At 37.8% G+C, this 14,106-nt stretch overlaps 1 protein-coding gene across 1 annotated transcript in view; it reads right to left on the bottom strand.

Moving 5' to 3' along the window:
- Positions 1-1,131: 1,131 nt before the first annotated feature.
- Positions 1,132-14,106, bottom strand: part of TBX20 (T-box transcription factor 20) — a 48,249-nt gene continuing 35,274 nt past the window's right edge. Inside the window, exons 7-8 of the mRNA XM_006071043.4 lie at positions 4,944-5,056; positions 1,132-2,569 (exon numbers count right to left, since the gene is read on the bottom strand). Coding sequence (XP_006071105.1) covers positions 2,229-2,569; positions 4,944-5,056 — 454 coding nt within the window. The 3' untranslated portion in view covers positions 1,132-2,228. The remainder of the gene's footprint in view (positions 2,570-4,943; positions 5,057-14,106) is intronic.

Raw genomic sequence — 14,106 nt, 5'->3', positions numbered from 1 at the left:
TGAGCTATGTTTGAAAGCAAACTACCTGTGAATACTATAGCATAATGTGCAGGAAGTTAGAAACAAGCTTACAGTGTCTGCCATGGGACTTTGAGATGTTCAGTTAATGCAGCTTCATAAATAAACCTTGGGATACAGTGGAGAAAGGCAGTTGCAAGATCCAACAATAGCATCAGTTAGACAGGCTGTGCCAATTATACCTTGTTTCATAGGCTGGAAATGCCCAGGAAAGGCATTTGATATAGAAAAGCCTAACATTAAAACAACCAAAGAAAACCCCACTTGAGTGTGATATGATAAATATATTAATTTTACTTTGAAATACACCTCTACTCTCAGCAGCAAGATTTCCCATCTCTTTGAACAGATTCAATACTTTCATAGTTAGAACAAAGTAGAATGGATATTACATTAAAAAAAAGAGTATTGGGGAGCTTTGTGAAGAAGACAGGTTAAATCTTGTATCTAGAGTGCATTATATCTACAGCTGAAGGACCACAAACTTCATTAAACCTTTGTTATTAGGGAAATGAACTGTTGCAAAATGCCAAATATACTGCCCTGATTGTAAATGCCTACATATATATAGCTCAAAAATAATACAAGCATAACTATGATATAGTTAAACTATTATAAATATCAAAATAAGCCTTAAGAAGATAGCAAGAGTTGAAAATAAAGTGGATAAATTCTTTAGATTTACTTATAAGCACTTTTAACGTTTCAGTCAGGGAATCATTGTGTTAAGATGCAATTTCATATTATGGACCTAGAAGAATGATTGAGTCACTGAATGTAACACAGTGAGAAAAAAGAACCAATCAGATATATGAACATATAACTATTCATGACTGTAGGTTAAGTGGTTAAGTAGTGGCTATATGGGCATTGAGAATGGTCATTCATAAGCCTTGTCAGTCAGTGGCAGTGGCTGATCAAACAACAAAGCAGATTTATTGAAAATAAGAATTTGATCTGGTGCATTTTAACATCCATAAGGTTTTCCAAGGGGCTTCCCTGGTGGCTCAGGGAAAAGAATCTGCCTGCAATGCAGGAGATGCGGGTTTGATCCCTGGGTTGGGAAGATGCCCTGGAGAAGGAAATGACAACCCACTCCAGTATTCTTGCCTGCAAAATCCCATGGACAGAGGAGCCTGGTAGGGTACAGCCTATGGGGGTCACAAAAGAGTCAGATACAACTTAGTGATTAAACAACAACAAACGAAGTTCTCTCAAAGCTGAAGTAAAAATGAAAGGGACTTTGGTACTCACGGCAGAAAAATTCCTTTCAGAATAGGGCAACCATCTTTTTATTATAGCTGTTAAGTGAAAAAAAGTCTCACATGTCAAGGTGTAGAGACTTTGAGTGTCCCTCAGTAAATAAGTAAGCAGTGTATTTACAATGCAGCCTAGAAAAAGAAAACCTCAGTTTTACAATGTAACAAACAGAGCCTCTTATTTCACAATTGAATATGGAAAATTTTTCCTACATAAATGGCAAATAATTGCAAGAAACAGAATTAGGAAGAAAGAAGACAAGACTGTGAAAAAGAACTTGTCAGGTACTGGCCCTTCAATATTACAGAAAGAACTTTGTGAAGTCATTACCACCTACTCATCCACAAAATAGGATGCATTAGCATTATCTCAGCTCCTTCCCCAGCAAACTAACACAAAGGAAAACTAAACATGCTTGAGCTACAGCACTATAAATATTTCTCTATTGGCTCTCGTTTCCACAGACAGAATTGACTTAAGTTAGTCATTATGCATTATGGTCAGTACGTTATACAGTATTGCCCCTTTGAAGATTCTTTTAACCTGTGGAAACTGGAAAGAAAACCTATACATGTTGACTTTATACATTACTGCATTGACACAGCATTTTTAACCACTAGGAATAATGCACCTTAAGATTCATCTGCTTTGTATTATTAAACTTTCTGGGTAAATTGATATCCTTTCAGTTCCAGGACTTAGGCAAGCTAAGAACTTTACACTGATTCTCTCTCAAACTCAAAAGCTGTCCCCCAGCTACAGATGAAGCCTGGTCCATGGTGCTTTCCCTCAGTGGTAGGTTTTATTGTTGAGTCCAGCTCTCCTCTTTCATAGGTCCCATGTCTCCTGGAGAGCCCCTGCTCCAACACCCCACATCCCACCCACCAACCCTGTCCTATATTTCCATACCCATCTGCACATTCTGGATCTGGACTCTCCTTTTAGAAGAGTCATACAAATGGCGTCATCACAGCAGAGGAATGGCGCAGTCCTTGGATAGCAGCATAGGGACCCTGCTGAAAGTAGTGATGATACCGCGGCATGTGGAATGAGGGGAATGTCGGGCCACTCCCCTGCATGGAGCTGGCAATGGCTGATGGGGTCAGAGGCATCCCAAGTCGGCTATATGGTGGCAGCGAGCCCTGTATGGGGTGAGGAATGGGTGTTGCTATGGATGCCGTGCTGGTGCCGAGAGCAGTCAGGGACTGTGGGTGCTGAAATGCAGGAAAACTGGATGAAGACGATACCCAGGAGCTAAGAGACAAATTATCAGATGTTGTAAAGGCTGATCCTGAAAGGGAAAAAAAAAAAAATCTCATTAGACAAAAACTGTACTTTAACATGCAAATCAAGAATTACATTATCTGTAAGCATCAATTAAAAAAATATATAGATAGATATAGATCTACACTTTTAAAAGTGAGACAGTTCAATCAGGAGGCATCTCTACCTTTCCACACAAGAGGATATCATTTATACCATATATGGAAGAGAGAACTTGATGAATAGAAAAAGACTTACTCATTAGATTGCCTGCATGCTCTGAGAGTGGCTACAGTGCTAGCACCCTGCCTTAAGATAATGACCCGATTCCCTTTAAAGAAGGTCAGATGGCTCATCACTGTCTTAACCGCCAGCATCCCCAAAAGTAAGGCTGGATGGACAAGCTTCAACAAAGCTACCTGGCTGCCAAAGCCATTGTGAAAACCCACAAGAGTGCTTTTCTTTTCTTCTTCTTTTTTTTTAGCTTCTATAACCCTTTTATTTTTGAAATAATGAGAACATTTACTATGTTGATTATATTCAAGACAGATACACAAAAATCAAACATATTTTAATGTGCTAGCTATACCCAGAAGTTGAAATATGGGAGTAATAAACACCAAAAATAAACAAAAAATACTTAGAAATTACTCTAAAAAAATGCATACTTACTAGAAGTTTTTCACACAACTATTGAAAGATGGAAGTAAAGGTTTTAATAATTCGAGACACATACCATATTCTGGGATGAAAAATAAAATGCCTTTTTAAAATTCATTTATTCCCAAATTAATGTATTGGTTTAGTATAAAGCCAATGAATGGCTTCCCTGGTGGCTCAGATGGTCAAGAATCTGTCTGCAATGCAGGTGACCTGAGTTCAATCCCTGGGTTGGGAAGATCCCCTGGAGAAGGAAATGGCAACCCATTCCAGTATTCTTGCCTGGAGAATTCCATGGACAGAGGAGCCTGGTAGGTTACATACAGTCCATAGGGTCACAAAGAGTCAAATACAACTGTGTGACTAACACCTTAACTTTAAAAACCAATAAGTTGCCAAACTTTTTTCCACATTCAATTTGCAAAATTATCAGGACAAATAATGTTTAGAATATTAAAATATTTTTAATTATAACAAGCATAGATTTTCCCTACCAGATATAAAAACATGTTATCATGTTTTAAAAACAAAATACTGTGTTTATGAAAACAGCACAGTACTGACCAAGATTAGAAGCCACATCAATAGAAAATAACAAATTATCACAATATAAAATATACGTGCATATTGTATTATCATATACTTAGTATGTAGTAGGGGGGCTTCCAGGTGATGCAGTGATAAAGAATCTGTCTGCCAGTGTAGGAGATACAAGAAATGTGGGTTTGATCCCTGGGTAGGGAAGATGCCCTGGAGCAGGAAATGGCAACCCACTCCAGTATTCTTGCCTGGAAAATCCCATGGACAGAGGAGCCTGATGGGCTATATGTAATCCATGGGGTCACAAAGAGTTGGACATGACTGAGGGACTAACAAACATTCAAAGCCTGAGCACACATGCACATCATTACAGACTATGAGGAATAACAGCTTAGTTTCCATAATTTTTTATTAGCTAATTAACAAGTTGCAAGAGTAGGTTTTTCTTATATCACAATATCCAGAAGTTTAAACAAAGGTTGACAGTGAATTTTCCAACTTCATAATTACTAGTAGTTCATTTGGATTTATTTACAAGAGATGTCATATGTTTTGTCTGTTTATGCTATTACTTATCATGAACATAAAAATATGTCCATATAAGACTCTCCCTATACAAACATCCCTGTGCCCAGGCACCCTGTAGTCTCTTTTGTCTGAACTCCCAGATGCAAAGAGCTCCTCGCTTAACATCTGCAACAGAGGAACTTTTTTAATACTCCCGGACTCTCACCACCCAGGACACCACCTCTACACAATATGCTCCACTAGGAGAATCTTCATTTTTCAAATATTTTCCATTCTAATTATTGTTCCTAATAAGATATTCCTGATATAAGTAAAACAGATATATTCCCTGATTTTCAGATTGTAAAACAGATTCAGAAAGACTAAGGAACTACCCCTCATATCCACTAGTTCTTTGGTAGTAGATAACAGAGAAATAACTCCTAAGCCCTGACTCAGAGGCTCAGTGTCCTTTTACTGGAAAACAAGCCACAGGAAAGCTTCAGGCAGCATAATCACTTAAGAGGTAAAGACAAAACAATGATCAGCCTCAGGCTGTCCCTTCCTGAAGAGGCTCCTGAAATACTTTGGGGCCATCTCTCCTCTGAGGACTAGAAGTCTCATCACCTCCCTGTCTTTGTTCTCCATTGGGCACTCTTGCTCCTAGCAGTTGTATAGCCTGGAAGCAGTCTTACCTCGATTTTGTGTTGTCTGAACCTCATCCCCCAGCACATCCTCTTCTCCTCCATAGGTACGGATGGGTGAGCGGGCATAGGAATGCTTTTGAATCAGGCTTTCCACACTTTCCCTAGGTTAGAGAATGACACATGGTGAGTAAACCAAAAAGTTAAGTAATCAGAGGAGAGGAGTCTTAAAAATGATTTTGGTGTGATCACTGACCTAGAGCCAGACATCCTGGAATGTGAAGTCAAGTGGGCCTTAGAAAGCATCACTATGAACAAAGCTAGTGGAGGTGATGAAATTCCAGTTGAGCTATTCCAAAGCCTGAAAGATGATGCTGTGAAAGTGCTGCACTCAATATGCCAGCAAATCTGGAAAACTCAGCAGTGGCCACAGGACTGGAAAAGGTCAGTTTTCATTCCAATCCCAAAGAAAGGCAATGCCAAAGAATGCTCAAACTACCGCACAATTGCACTCATCTCACACACTAGTAAAGTAACGCTCAAAATTCTCCAAGCCAGGCTTCAGCAATATGTGAACCATGAACTGCCTGATGTTCAAGCTGGTTTTAGAAAATGCAGAGGAACCAGAGATCAAATTGCCAACATCCGCTGGATCATGGAAAAAGCAAGAGAGTTCCAGAAAAGCATCTATTTCTGCTTTATTGACTATGCCAAGCCTTTGACTGTGTAGATCACAATAAACTGTGGAAAATTCTGAAAGAGATGGGAATACCAGACCACCTGATCTGCCTCTTGAGAAATTTGTATGCAGGTCAGGAAGCAACAGTTAGAATTGGACATGGAACAACAGACTGGTTCCAAATAGGAAAAGAAGTTCGTCAAGGCTGTATATTGTCACCCTGCTTATTTAACTTATATGCAGAGTACATCATGAGAAATGCTGGACTGGAAGAAACACAAGCTGGAATCAAGATGCCCGGAGAAATATCAATAACCTCAGATATGCAGATGACACCACCCTTATGGCAAAAAGTGAAGAGGAACTCAAAAGCCTCTTGATGAAAGTGAAAGTGGAGAGTGAGAAAGTTGGCTTAAAGCTCAACATTCAGAAAACGAAGATCATGGCATCCGGTCCCATCACTTCATGGGAAACAGATGGGGAAACAGTGGAAACAGTGTCAGACTTTATTTTTCTGGGCCCCCAAATCACTGCAGATGGTGACTGCAGCCATGAAATTAAAAGACACTTATTCCTTGGAAGGAAAGTTATGGCCAACCTAGATAACATATTCAAAAGCAGAGACATTACTTTGCCAACAAAGGTTCCTCTAGTCAAGGCTATGGTTTTTCCTGTGGTCATGTATGGATGTGAGAGTTGGACTGTGAAGAAGGCTGAGCGCCAAAGAATTGATGCTTTTGAACTGTGGTGTTGGAGAAGACTCTTGAGAGTCCCTTGGACTGCAAGGAGATCCAACCAGTCCATTCTGAAGGAGATCAGCCCTGGGATTTCTTTGGAAGGAATGATGCTAAAGCTGAAACTCCAGTACTTTGGCCACCTCATGTGAAGAGTTGACTCATTGGAAAAGACTCTGATGCTGGGAGGGATTGGGGGCAGGAGGAGAAGGGGATGACAGAGGATGAGATGGCTGGATGGCATCACTGACTCGATGGACGTGAGTCTGAGTGAACTCCGGGAGTTGGTGACGGACAGGGAGGCCTGGCATGCTGCGATTCATGGGGTCGCAAAGAGTCAGACACGACTGAGCGACTGATCTGATCTGATCTGAAAACCATTTTCTCAGTCAAAAAACCACCACTTCAGAGGCAGACAACATTCAAAGCATGCACATTTCATTGTAGATGGCTCAGAAACATGACCTCAAGCATACAAATATAAGAAACTTTGTATTTGTTTCTTATAAATACAAGGAAACAAATAGGACAGGATAGGGACAGTTCCCCAAAATTCTACAAAATTAGGGGCAAATGTGAATAAGGAGCTATAAAACATAACCATAGGAATATAGAGATTAAGGGCGTTAAAAAAAAAAAGAATGAATTTATCACAAGGAGCTGCAGTCATGTGACTTTATCAGCTAATGAACACAAAACACTCACCTGATATGAACGGCACTAACTGAACATCTGATGAAATACTGGCCCATAGTTCAAAATATCATTAGCCATACAAAGACTCTGTGTTTACTAATAAAACCAGTAAGTGCATAGAGTATATGACAATTGCTGAGTCATTTATTCAAGGTCTTAATTCACTATAATATTAGAGCATGACTGTCTTTCTGGGTAACTTGGGTCATTAAGAAAAAAGTCAATTAAGATGTGCAAACTTTAATAAAATGACAACTATAATATTCAAGCTGATTAATCTAATCTGATTAATTCAAGCTTTTAATCTAAGCCATGTGTCATACTGTTACTATTTAAAATGAACTTAGGAAAGAATTATTTTCACATGAGAAAAGAACTTGCTTCAGATACCCTGGAAGACATCTTCTCTCTGTAAAGTCATAAAGGCTTGACCATCAGTGGGCTGAAATCATGGATGATGTATTTCTAAGGTGTATTCCACTGCCCATCCTAGGCATTTAGACTGCTCTCTCTCAGCATTTAAGTTAAAAAACAGAGTGTAGTATCTGCCTCTCTAAAAATGCCCTAATATAAAATTATTTAAACCTTTTTCACATACATCCAAGAAAAATTGTTTAAATAACACAATAAATCATGGCTTTGTGAAATATTTTGCTTCTCTATAAGAAGTATATCATATTCATTTTTTCCTTGGAAAATCACTGGTATCATTACTTTTTCTCATCTCTAAGAGGGAGAAAAAAAAGGATTTTATTGAAGTGATTTATTTGTGTCAGGCCTGGAAGTGAACTGAAAGCAATGGCAGTTCTTATATAAAGGATGGCATAATTAAATTATTGCCTTTTAAGTGATTGAAAACAGTGGTGCAAATCAGGGCCATCTCTTCGAAGATGTTACAAAGAATAGACAGCCCATGTTGTTTACTTTATGTCTAATCCCTGTTTCCAGTAGGATGAAAAGTGCAAAGAATTTGTTTAGCCTGGAAGACTATTGTGAGCATTTCTAGACTACTGTGCTCTGAAAAATAAGGGATGACTCATTTAATGAGTTAAGTGATTTAGGTATTACAAGCTAGGACAGTGCCTTGTAATGCTCAGTTCTGTTATATCCCAAAGCAAGAGACAGTAGTTAGTTTGGATTTTAATAGATAAATAAAATGGGTAACATTATTGAAGGTTGAATTTTCAATATCTAACACTAACTGATTTTTCCAGGAAAAAAGAATACATCATTATCTTAGGTATCTTTAAGAGATCTCTTCTGACTAATATGTAAGCATCAATTCCAAGAATAATATACATGTGAGAGACACAATCATAGCCAGAAGGTAGGCAAGATAATAGGATGGCTTCAGTTATTATGTTGATTCTGCAAAAATGCTCCAGAAATACTGGAAGTCATCTGAACTATTTGTTCAAACTCCAGATAAGCAAAACCAACATACTGTCATCAGTATTGAGTTGACTGCCCTTCCTCTGTCTCTGAAACTTCAGTACAAATTTCTTAATGCTCAAAAAGCAAAATCTTCCTTTTCCTTCACACTCTTCTTTGCACCACTGCTATACCTAATATATTCCTCTTTAAATGCATTTACTAGATGGATGGCAATTATGTGTTTGCATGATCATCTCCACCACTACACTGTTGGCCTCTGATTGAGGGAGAGAACAATGCTTTATCTAGGCCGCTGCTGCTAAGTCGCTTCAGTCGTGTCCGACTCTGTGCGGCCGCAGAGACGGCAGCCCACCAGGCTCCCCTGTCCCTGGGATTCTCCAGGCAAGAACACTGGAGTGGGTTGCCATTTCCTTCTCCAATGCATGAAAGTGAAAAGTGAAAGTGAAGTCGCTCAGTCGTGTCGGACCCTCAGTGACCCCATGGACTGCAACCCACCAGGCTCCTCCGTCCATGGGAGTTTCCAGGCAAGAGTACTGGAGCAGGGTGCCATTGCCTTCTCAGTAGTGGTTCTCAAACTTTAGTGTCTTATGAACTGTTTATGTCCCCCAAATTCTTGTTGAAATCTTAATCCCCATGGTGATGATTTTAGGATGTGCATTCTTTAGTAGACAATTATGTCTTAAGGGTGAAGCCCTCATGATGGGATTAGTACCCTTATAAGAAGAGAAAGAAGAGTTTGCTTTAGCTTTCTTTTCCTCAGCCATGTGAGGACACAGTGAGAAGATAGCTGTCTATGAACCAGAAAGCAGGTCCTCATGAAAAAGTGAAATCTGCCAGCTCATTGATCTTAGACTCCCCAGCTTCCAGAACTGTGAGAAATAAATGTCTGTTGTTTAAATCTCTCACAGTCTATGGCATTTTTGTTATAGTAGCCCAACCAGACTAAGACAGTGTTCATCAAAATTACCCAGAGGGCTGGCCAAAACACAGATTTATGGACCCCACCCTCGAGTTTTTGATTTAGTAAGTCCAAAGTATGGCCTGAGAATATGACTTCCAGTGTGTTTTCAGGTAACACTGATGCTGCTGACATGGAGGTCACACTTGGAGAACCACCACCCTAGTGTAGTGGGTACTGGAACCTGCTTAGCTCAGATCCCAGTCCTGCCACTTGTTTTGTGTGCCTTTGGGCAAATCACTTCACTTCTCTGTGCCTCAGTTTTCTCATCTGCAGCATGAGGATATTAGGTTTTACTAATTATTATTATTAATAATTATTATTAATTCTAATGGGAGGGAGGTCTAGGAGGGAGGGGACATGGGTGTGCCTATGGCTGATTCTTATTGATGTATGACAGAAAACCACAAAATTCTGTAAAGCAATTATCCTTCAATTAAAAAATATTTTAAATCTCACTAGGATTATGTGATACAGGCTTTAGACATTAGTCATCCTTGTTACTCATTTCACTTTTGTTAAGTAGTGCAGGTAATTCATTTTCTATTCACTGGAAACTTCTTGCCAATTATCTTTTACATGTGTTGGTTGTAGCAGAGATGTGAAGGACTTGGTATATATAATTAAGTCAATACTAGACTGAACTCAAAGAATAAACAAAATAATATAACTTAAAAAAAAGATTGAATGAATTAAACACACAGAGTTTATATTGGCATTTGGCATATAATAAGTGCTCACTAAATGTTTATAAGTAACAAAATTAAGTTACTATTAAGTATCAAAATCATATTTATAAAGCTGGCTACATAATCATAATCATTTTAAATTAAATTGAGACTTCTAGTCGCTATAACATGCTATGCTTCATTTAAACCGTCCTATAATATATATGTCACAGAGAAAATTAAGTAAAAATTAAATGTTATTTCAATTTACATTCTAACTTTCTCTTTTTCTAAATATAAACTGGAAAAAAGCTGCATTCAGGGATAAAATGTCAGATTCATTAAAATCAAATCTAATTTATAGGAAACAAAATATTTAAAGTTATCCTTGATCATCAGTTTTCTCATGTTTATATCATGTCTTACTGAGCCTTTATAAATAACTGCTTGTCACAATATTTTTCTGAAGATTTATGCAGATAATGTTATAAATTACCATTAGATAATATATCAATATTTGTTGCTTCCACAAAGTACTTAATAAATGAAAACTTTAGATAATATAATTGAAGATGTATTATAAATCATTAATTTTAATTTGAGAACAGAAATACACAATATATTTTGGAAAAACAAAGTAATTTTAATCTTTTTAAAAGCTCTTTCAGATTTTAGTTTATTTTTATTTATTTGACTTAATCTTACTAATTTTTCTTTTCAATAGTAATCTGCATTTCTGGTTTTATATCATTATTAGCAACTTAAGTAAACTGTACCACTGTGGGGGAAAAAATAGTTTCCTAAGTCTAACCTTTGTGACTAGAACAAAGGTCCCAAGCAAAGTACAGATTATGCAGCCTCTAAAAATAAACTTTAGTAAATTGTGAGGCAGGGAACAAATATCCTTGTACAGATAGAAAGATACAAGCAAAAGAAAAGGAGGATAAATTATGACCATGAATCAACTGTGAATAACTTTGGTACTCTATCACATTCACTGGTTTGTTTGACACTGTTTTGTAATATAAATGTTTCCTCTTAGAAGCTGTGAATAAATGAGTAACATTTTAAATGCAGGAACATAGCTTTCTAGTTAAAAGAGTTTTGTTGTAACTTCTTATCATTCCGTTAAAAGTCATCCCTTCCTTTCTGTGGTTATTGTCATCAGACTATTTCAATTTACTACATTAATAGATTTTATTTAAAAGCAGGCTTTAACCTGGTTACCAAACAAAATAACTTTCATTTTATACATACAGTCTCTTACACTAACTCTGTCTTCATTGGAGATGATGAAAAAGAAGTTTCTTTAATAAGAAGCCGTGTAATCAGACTCCTTATCTGCATCTGGTCTCTGCCTTCTCCCATTAAATGAAGGCATAGCAGGGAAATGGTGGGCTGGATAGATGATCTCTAAGATCTATTATGGCTCTAACAATTTATGAACCTACAAATATATAAATAGAAGTAAAAATTTTAAAGGGTCATTTTGAAAAAGTCCAGTACTAGTTGCAAAGAACCCTGAGTTCTAACCCCAAATCTTGTACTGACAAATTCTGTGATCTGGCAGATCACTCTCTAGGTCCCACTTTAAAAATAGTTAAAAATCTTTTTGTGGTTCTTTTTGTCTTTAGTGTAGATGCTACTAGAGTGTTTTTGTTTTGGTAGTCATACCACCAACCTAATGATACACATTTAAGTTCATGTTTTATTGTATTTTTTATTTTGGGGATTTAAAAAAGCATAATTTTATTATATGGTTATTTAAGAAATGATTTACATCTAGAGCACATGGCATATTCAAAGGCAAAAAAAAAAAAAAAAAAGAAAAAAAAAAACCCAAATACACTCTAGTAGAATCTACACTAAGGACAAAAATAGCCATAAAAAGATTTTTAACTATTTTTAGTTGTCACATTGTTGGAGATATCTAGACATATATGTTCGGAGATTGCTATACTTCTATATGCTATGGGATAAAGCAAAGGAGCAATGACAGAATATTCTGTCATAATTCCTGGTGTCACTGAGAACTAGAGGCTCAGCATGAATGAAAAGAGATATAGGTGTAAGGTCAGAGAGGTTCAGTAAAAACCTTATCATTCTGAATAGAAGTGGAAAGGATTAGTATGAACTCAAGTAGGATTTTACCTTTAAGGTACATGTAGGTATACACACACACGTACCCTTCAAATGAGAACAGAGTCTGTCTGGGGAGAGGAGGATTCTGAGAGGTGGAGACTCACATTTGACTTATTTAACGTTTGAGCACTGGATTTTTACACATTTAAAATATCATTATTTTTCTATTTTATAATGCAAGTTTGGGAAACATTGGGAAAAGTATTTTCTACTTCCTTAATAATAAACTCGATTGTGTCTTGGAAGCTTTTCTAACATTTACTTTCCCAAATGCCTTTTATACTGTTTTCTAAAGGCCCTGCAACTTTCTAGTACTCTGAAAGAGAAAAAAAAATTACAACCTATGTTTCAATTATTCATAATTTCTGAGGCACAAGACAGAAGATATATAAAAGCGGCACAGATATTAAAATGTATAGACACTTTTAAAGTATGCGTCTCCAGGTTGTCACTTTGTCATCCTGCTCTGCTGTCTGTCTTCTGGCTTGAACCACAGGTGCTAAAATGACCCCAAGAACATGTCTCAAAAACTGCCACTGTAAAGACAGGAAGGAGAAAGTACTGGCAGAGATCACCTCTCACCAGCTGTGTCAACTAGCATCACCACGTGGGCCTCGAAATGAAATTCTGAGTCTCTTCATTTTAAATATCATCCTAAGAAGGTAAAATTTCTGGGTAGGAGTTTTCCTTGCTGCCATCATTTCCATAGGCCCTTACAGCTCTAAGCCTGGGATCAGCAAATTTTCTCTGTAAAGGCCAGATGGGAAATATGTTAAGCTCTGTAGGCCTTATGATCTCTGTCATATATACACAGCTCTGTCATTGTAGCCCGAAAGCAACCACATATACATAAATTAAAATACATAAATTGAAAAACGTGATTGTCCTTTAATAAAAATTTATAGACAATGAATTTTAATTTTATATTATTACATGTCACAGAATGTTATTTTTATAACTTTTTCAACCATTTAAAATGTAAAGACCATTCTTATCTTGAGGGCTATACCAAACAGGTGGTAGACAATAGGGTTTTCCAACCCCTGCTCTAAGCCATTTACCATATTAGAGATGGGCCCCACTTACCCCACACAGCTCTTATGAAAACTTTACTGCCTCAGAAACTCCACAAGCCAGCTTAGAGCTATGTTAGAACCAACACTACTTTCTTTCTGGTACCAGAAGTCCTTATTTCCTGTGAACCTCTTTAGCAGATCTGCCAAAAAATAATTGATGCTCCATTGCCTGATATAGATAAAACTATAAATTTTCAGAATATCAAATTTGCAACCTTGTTTCCAGAAGTTTTCTTCTTTGGCTAAACTAACAGAGAGTATTTGAGCTCTGAGCAAAAGGACCTGATTCCCATTGGGCTTGTGTCCAAATTTCATGTGTTTGCAAGTTTTGTTCAATGCCAGGGAGTTTTAAACATATTTTATAGAGACTCTCAATATGAATCCTGAACCACTAAGGTGAGATAAGCCCATGTATTTAATTCTCTGCCCCCCTGACATGACTGAGAAACCACGGTGGCGTGCCAGCTGCAAACTGACATGTCAGTCACGGGAAAGGACGTGAAGAGAGCATCAAACAGCCTGGGTTCGTTGCTCTATACGGAGGAAGGGTACCTGGGGGCAGTGAGGGTGCGTGCAGTGGGGAAGAGATGAAAAGCCCTCTGTCACAGCTTAACCTAAACCCCACCTTGGAGCAGCAGAGATCAATGATAGAGGCAGGTCTTTGAGCAGCTGATGAGAAGCAGATTCTCACACTGCTGGAGGCTTTGAGGAAGGAATCCCACAACAGCACGTTCTCAGCTGCACACCGTGGCTTTGGCACACTGAAAGGTGTGGGGCCAGTGACCACCACGGGCTCTGGAAAAGGGCCATGAGGTTGCTTTGTTGGGCATGGAGAGGGAGCTGCTGATTTCTAGCTACTGAGGCAG

The sequence above is a fragment of the Bubalus bubalis genome, chromosome 8 (genome assembly GCF_019923935.1).
Source record: "Bubalus bubalis isolate 160015118507 breed Murrah chromosome 8, NDDB_SH_1, whole genome shotgun sequence".
Classification (NCBI taxonomy): Eukaryota; Metazoa; Chordata; class Mammalia; order Artiodactyla; family Bovidae; genus Bubalus; species Bubalus bubalis.
The sequence above is the reverse complement of the archived record's forward strand: the minus strand, read 5'-3'. Positions and strand labels throughout refer to the sequence as shown.